The sequence below is a fragment of the Pteropus vampyrus genome, unplaced genomic scaffold (genome assembly GCF_000151845.1).
Source record: "Pteropus vampyrus isolate Shadow unplaced genomic scaffold, Pvam_2.0 Scaffold287, whole genome shotgun sequence".
Classification (NCBI taxonomy): Eukaryota; Metazoa; Chordata; class Mammalia; order Chiroptera; family Pteropodidae; genus Pteropus; species Pteropus vampyrus.
In genome coordinates, this window is record NW_011889068.1 from 1,022,319 (window position 1) to 1,029,579 (window position 7,261).

Genomic DNA, 7,261 nt, shown 5'->3' on the forward strand with positions numbered 1-7,261 from the left:
CCAAATGCTGATGAGGATGCAGAGTAACTGGAATACACAAACATCGCTGGTGGGAATATAAATTGAAAACAATTTGGCAGTTTCTTAAAAGATGAAACATGCAACTTTTATATGTCTGGAAACAACCAGATATCTTTCATTGGGTGAATGGTTAAACAAATTTTGGCCATTCCATACCACGGAATACTGATCAACAATAAAAAGAAACAAACTATTGATCACAAGAACCTAGATGAATTTCCAAAGAAATTCTGAGTAAAAGAAAAGCCAATCCCAGAGGCTACATACTATAGGATTCCATTTATGTAAAATTTTTTACTTTTTAAGGTAATCAATTTCTTGCTTTTATTTATATTTTTACTTTCTAAAAACAGTCAATTGTTCTAATTCACAGTATTCATGTTCTATAAAGTCACCATAAACACTGAATTATTGAATACTGAATAATAGCCCAAGGGGAAATACATTTTGGGTCCTTCAAACTTCTGGTCACAACATTTTCATCTGACCAATCCATAATGTCATTTTATGTGTTTCTGTTTTATTTATAAAGTTTTATTGCAGTATAATTGATATACCAAAAAAAGGCACATGTTTAATGTATACAAATTTATGAGTTTAGATATACGAGTATACATCCATGAAACCATCACCATGATCAAGGTAATAAATGTATCTATCACCTCTAAAAGTTTCATATAATATTCCTGAAATGATACACTATGGAAATGACAGACAGATTAGCAGTTGCAAGGAGTTAAGGAGGAGTGGGGGTGGGAGAAAGTGGGTACAACTCCAAAAGGCCAACATGAGGGTGGCGCTGGAAATGTTCCGACTCGTGATTGCATCAATATAAAAATCCTGGATGGTGATATTGTACTATAGTTTTGCAAGATGTAATAATTGAGAAAAATGGGTAAAGAGTACACAGGGTTTCTGTACTATTTCTTACAACTGTGCATAAATCTACAATTATATCAAAATTAAAAGCTTAACTAAAATAATTAACTATTTAAAGCAAAAATAATTATAATGCAGCATGAAGTTGCATTATAATGCATTTAAAGCAAAAATAATTATAATGCAGCATGAAGCTGCATTATTATATTTCTGTATATATTTCTATATATACAGAAATAAAGTATGGCAAAAAATATAAAGAACAGAAGAGGAAAATAGAAATACACTGTTGTGATGTTTTTACACTTTTTGTGAAGTTGTATATTTGAAAGTAGACTCTAATAAGTTAAAAATGTGTATTAAAAACTCATAAGTAATCATAATAAAAAAGATATAGCTAATAAAAATCAATGGTGCCAATAAGCGGAATCAAAATAAGAAGGCAGGAAAAAAATGATAAAAAACACAAAAGAAATAGACAATGTAGGTATGATGCCAGCAGTCCTCAGGTATAGCTTGCTGGTCAGCAGCCAGTTTTCAAGGGTAGAGATCTTATCAGTACCAAGTACATATTAAGTGCTCTATACATGGTAGCTGTTATTTCTATATGCTGTTATTACTATAGGCACCCTTCAAGCAACAGAGAAGTCTGTTGTTGGAAGGTGGGAAGAAGGGTGTCTCCACTGCAATGGGTGAGAAACTTGTACCAGACAATAGATAGGTTTTAGTGATGGGTGATGCTTATTGTGGCTTAGATGCTAGTTAATTCAAGATACTGATTTAAATGGCAGACCTGTCTTCCTAGCGTCAACTTTGTCACCTAAAAACAATAGGATTTTAAATCATGAGTGGAGATGTTAAATCATGGGTAAGGCAGCGCCAAGATACTCACAAGGAAAGTGACCTGCCAGCACTTCACTCTGCTCATCTGGAAAATGATGTCCTGGGTCTGGTTATCAGGCAGGGTCACGCAGCAGCTGATCTCGTTATTGCCCACAGAAAGAGCAGCCCCACAGCCTGGTTCTGGGTAGTCACAGGTACAAGGATCCAGCTGCAGGTATCCATAGTGCCATACCTCTCGGGACAGCTCCAAAAACTGCTCCAAGGGGGATGTGGAAGGTAGGAGGAAGCAAGAGACCACTTAAAACAGATGAAAACCTCATGTCAGAAGCTACTGCCATTCTAGTAGGACATATGGAATTGAGTCACAATGAAAGCATATTTTTCTTCTGGACAATATGAATGAAGAAAATACCTCCTGTGCTCTCTGACAATAAGACCTGGGGTAGTTTGTGGTGGGTTCTGACAGGGCATTTCTGCCTCATTCAGCATTGTGTCCCTGCTTTTGTTACAGTGCTTGGTACAGAGTAGGAATATTTGATGTGTGAATGATGAATGAAAAAAAAATAGAATGAATCAAATGAATGAGCAGATGTGATTCCATCTCGGTAGATTATAACAGCAAAAATAAATAAAAAGTGTACATTTAAAATGCTGTCTTTTAAAAACTGAGCTGAGGTCTATGTAGGAGGAAAGTAGTTCATTTGTAGGAGGAAAGTAGAATTGTCAGAGGAAGAGATTTTAGAAATAGCCATGAAATGAGAGCAAGAGTGAGTCTGCTTTCTAGGTAGAGTTCTAGATAGCCCCAAAGTGTCAAGGGAACACTTTTATGTGACATTTAAGGTTTAGCTTTCCTCTCTGCTTCTGACATGACTTAAGAACAGAGGACAGCTGCAGTTCACACCTGTGGTCAAGCATCCTACCCTGTTGACGTTAATTGAGGACTTTTTTTTTTTTTAACAGTGATTATTAACGATTGTTTTTAAATAACCTGATATCAGCTTGGTGACCTTCACCTTTTCCTTCCAGCTTTCACCATGGTCCTGCCTGATAGTATCTGAGATGTGTGTGCACAGAGGGGAGTTCTCACTTTAACACAGTTAAATCAGAAAGACTACCCAGTGACAGCCTGGCTCTTTACCCTTTCCTGAAGCAAGGTAACTTATGTCTCCCTTTCAAGCACTACATGAAGTGCTCGGTGATAGAAGTGCTAAGACACATGCAGTGAGGGACAGCTGACGATTGCTACAAGGAAAGAGAAGTACTCGAGGCTCCTGTCCCTCCCAGCCACATATTGTACCAGCTCGTGCTGTGGCCCAGGCATCCAACTTAAGAGATGCATTAAGCTGCTGGGCCTCCTTTTGGGTCAGAAATGACAGGTTGTGAGTCGATGTTAACTGTGCAGGGGTGGAGGCAGGGGCTGAGTAATCTTGCCACAGAGCATATAGTTTCATGCTCTTGCTACAAAAGTTTCATATTTACTTTATGGTATAAATCTTTGTCTGGTAACACTTTAAAAAATTATAATAAACTCTTGGCTGCAGTGCTCTAAAAGAAATGAAAGTATTTGTTTAATTAAATATTAAGCTCCATTTCTCAAGAAAGTTGGTCATAAGAAAGTAACCTGTTCAAAATGCTTGCTGGCATTTGCCATTCGGCAAGGGGGTGCTGTAATATTACTGACTATATGAAAACCAAATGACTGAAATCTGCAAGGATTATCTACTTGAAAATTAGTTCTCTTAAGAAGACTGTACCTGGAAAAGATAATTTAACATGTATGACTGCAGAAGGTATGTTTATATATTTTTATTTAGATCAGGGGTTTCCAAACATTTCTGCAGAGTCATACAGTAAATATTTTCCATTTTGTAGACATATTGTCTCTATCGCCCCTACTTATCTCTACTGCTCTAGCACAAAATCAGCCTTGGACGATACGAAAGTGAAGGAGCATAGCTGTATATTAATAAAATTTTATTTACAAAAATAGTGGTCCATGGGGCCATAGTTAGCCTATCTCTGATTTAGATTAATTTCACTCATTTTCAATTATGAGTTTTCTTGTACATGAACATAAATTAATTAATTAATTATGAGTTTTCTTGTACATGAACATAAAGTAAAGCAACAGTTGCTAATACGTTGGCTCCATTAGCAGAAGAACTTCACAAACACTTAAATAATGTTGGTGTCATAGCAATATCCTTAGATGCTTTAAGAGAAAAATCACTTGTTTGTTTGAATAATGCTTCTATTTTTTTTCAGATAGTAGAAAACTCACACAACCCCTGTCCCCAAGCAGTGTATATGAGTGAGACAAACAAGACATATTTTAACAGGAAAAAACTGGCCTCTGCTTTATTGTGTGTGTGGTTTTTAAAAATTCTTTAGACTTGGCCAATGTTCACCACTAAAACATTGATTTTGAATAAAATGCAAAGAAAATTTAGAGGACAAAATTTAGAGGACAGATTCTTGTATGCAAAGTAAAGTTTTTAAAAGACCACCATTAAAATAGTATCATAAGGACTCCTGGTAAAGATGGCAGAGCAGATAAATGCTGTGTTTTCCTCCTCACATGACCACATCAAAATTACAACTAAACTATAGAACAACCATCATTAAGAACCGCCCGAAGATTAGCTAAACAGAAGTCCTACAACTAAGGACATACATAAGAAGCCACATCGAGACTGGTAGAAAAGTGGAGATGAGGAACAGGCAGGCCCCACACCCATGGTGTGGCAGTTAAGAAATGGAAGGAGGAAATCTCAGCTGAGGAGGTCCCCCTGAAGAGCAAGGGATCCTAGCCCCACACCAGGATCCCCAGTCTCGGGTTCCATTACCAGGAAGAGAAGTCTCCATAAATTCTGGCTATGAAAACCAGCAGAGATTGTAGCTGAGTGAGACAGAGGGCTGCTGGAGTCCCAGGTATTCCTCTTAAAGGGCCTGAGCATGGATTTACTTGCGGATGGAATCACTTGCTCTGATCTACAGCACTGAGGCAGCAGCTCCAAAAGTACCAGAGACATATGGGGGAGGAACCGAATTGTCTGGCATCAGGGTAGGGCTAGAGGGGCACTTTTTGTTCAAACAGAAGTGCTGGCAGATGCCATTGTTTCTTTGTTGAGCCCTCCCCCCACCCAGCCTACATATGCAGGCAGACACCATATCTGAGTCTCCATCAACCTAATAGCATTCAGCCCACCTGGTGATTCCCTAAGAACCTGCTCCATCCAAATAGCAGGCCCACCTAAACCACTTCCAGCAGCTCTTGGCTTGTGCTGCATACTTTCTCAAAATCTCTCAAAGGTTCACTAACCCAAATGAGCAGTGGCTGGCCTTGGTGTGCCCCGTACCTTTTGCTAAGAAGCTCCAAGCCTAGCACTAGTGACAGCCAGACTCAGTTTGCAGCTTAGTCTCTTCCAGGAACCCCCAAGCACAGAATAAATGACAGCCATCTGCAGATCACTTTGTAGCTCATACCAGGTGGCCCTGGGCAGGGTACAGGCAGCGGCTGACCTTGGCCTGAACCAGAGCCCCTCCCAAGAGGCTCCAGAAACCAAAACACCCAGTGGTCAGCTCCAGACTACACAATATCACCACTCTATTACCTCCACAAATGACACACCCAAAGGGTGAACTTAGCAGGCACCAAGCCCCACTAAAGCAAATCCTGCTCTGTGAGGCCGGCCCTACATAACAGCTCCTCCATTCTAGCCATGGCCATTCCTCACAGCCAGTCAGCCTGAGGGTCAATCCCTCCCGCTGATGTGCCAACAGCAGTCAAGGCTCAACTACAACAGGAAGGTACTCACAAACCACACAAGGGACACACCTGGAACACACAGCTCAAGTGTCTAGGGAGACTGTTCCACTGGGCCCCACTGGGCCCCACCGGACCCCTACCACATAAGGCCACTCTTATCAAGACCAAGAGACATAGCAGATCTGCCTAAGACATAGAAACAAATGCATGGAATCACCCAAAATGAGGAGACAAAGAAACATATCCCTAATAAAGGAAGAGAATAAAACTACAGAAAAAGAACTAAACAAATTGGAGACAAGCAATGTACCAGATGCAGAGTTCAAAACACTGGTTATAAGGATGCTGAATGAACTTAGGGGAAGAGTAGATGAACTCAGTGAGAACTTTAACGATGAGATAAGAAGTATAAAAATGGAGATAGAAAAAAATAGAACAGAACCAGTCAGAACTGAAGAATATATTAATAGAAATAAGGAATACATTAGAGGGAATCATTAGCAGATTAGATGAAGCAGAGGATCAAATCACCCAAATAGAAAAGCAACAGAAAAAAGAATTTTAAAAATGAGGATAGTTTAAAGGACCTGTAGAACAACATCAAGCAAACCAGCATTCACATCATAGGGGTACCAGAAGGAGAAGAGAAAGAGCAAGGAATGGAAAATCTATTAGAAGAATAATGACTGAAAACTTCCCTAATCTGGCGAAAGTAACAGTCATACAAGTCCAAGAAGTGCAGAGAGTCCCAAACGAAATGAACCCAAAGAGACCCACACCAAGATATCATAATTAAAATGCCAAAGGTTAAAGATGAAGAGAGAATCTTAAAAACAGCAAGAGAAAAGCAGTTGGAAAGCAGTTATAGTTACCTACGAGGGAGCACTCATAAGACTGTCAGCTGATTTCTCAATGGAAAATTTGCAGGCCAGAAGGGACTGACACAAAATATCCAAAATGATGAAAAGCAAGGACCTATAATCAATATTACTCTTCTCAGCAAGGCTATCATTCAGAATTGATGAACAGATAAAGTGCTTCCCAAACAAGAAAAAGCTAAAGGAGTTCATTGCCACCAAACAAGTTTTACAAAAAATGTTAAAGAGACTTCATGAAGGAAAAGAACAAAAAGATCAAAAATATAAGTAATAAAATGGCAATAACTACATACCTATCGATAATTACTTTAAATTTAAATGGATTGCATGCTCCAATCAAAAGACATAGGGTGGCTGAATGGGTAAGAAAACATATGCTGCCTACAAGAGACCCACTTCAGATTGAAAGACACACACAGACTGAAAGGAAAGGGATGGAAGAGGATGTTTTATGCAAATGGAAATTTTAAAAAGCTGGGGTAGCAATACTTATATCAGACAAAATAGACTTTGAAATAAAGGCTATAACAAGAGACAAAGAAGAGACAATTTAAGATTGAAAGACAAAATGTCAATTTATCAATTCCACTTCCGAGTATTTATCTGAAGAAATCCAAAACGCTAATTCAAAAAGACATATGCACCCCTATGTTCATTGCAGAATTATTTACAATAGCCAAGATATGGAAGCAACCTAAGTCCTAAGTGTTCATTAATAGAAGAATGGATAAAGAAGTGGTACATATATACAATGGACTATTACTAAACCATGAAAGAGGATGAAATCTTGTCATTTGCGACAATATGGATGGACCTAGAGAGTATCATGCTAATAAGTCAGAAAGAGAAAGACAAATTACAAATAATTTCA

The 7,261-nt window shown here is 38.6% G+C and overlaps 1 protein-coding gene across 1 annotated transcript in view; it reads right to left on the reverse strand.

Annotated features, from left to right (window-relative positions):
* Window positions 1-7,261, reverse strand: part of SNX31 (sorting nexin 31) — a 61,046-nt gene that overhangs the window by 18,060 nt on the left and 35,725 nt on the right. The window contains exon 10 of the mRNA XM_011376195.1: window positions 1,793-1,996. Coding sequence (XP_011374497.1) covers window positions 1,793-1,996 — 204 coding nt within the window. The remainder of the gene's footprint in view (window positions 1-1,792; window positions 1,997-7,261) is intronic.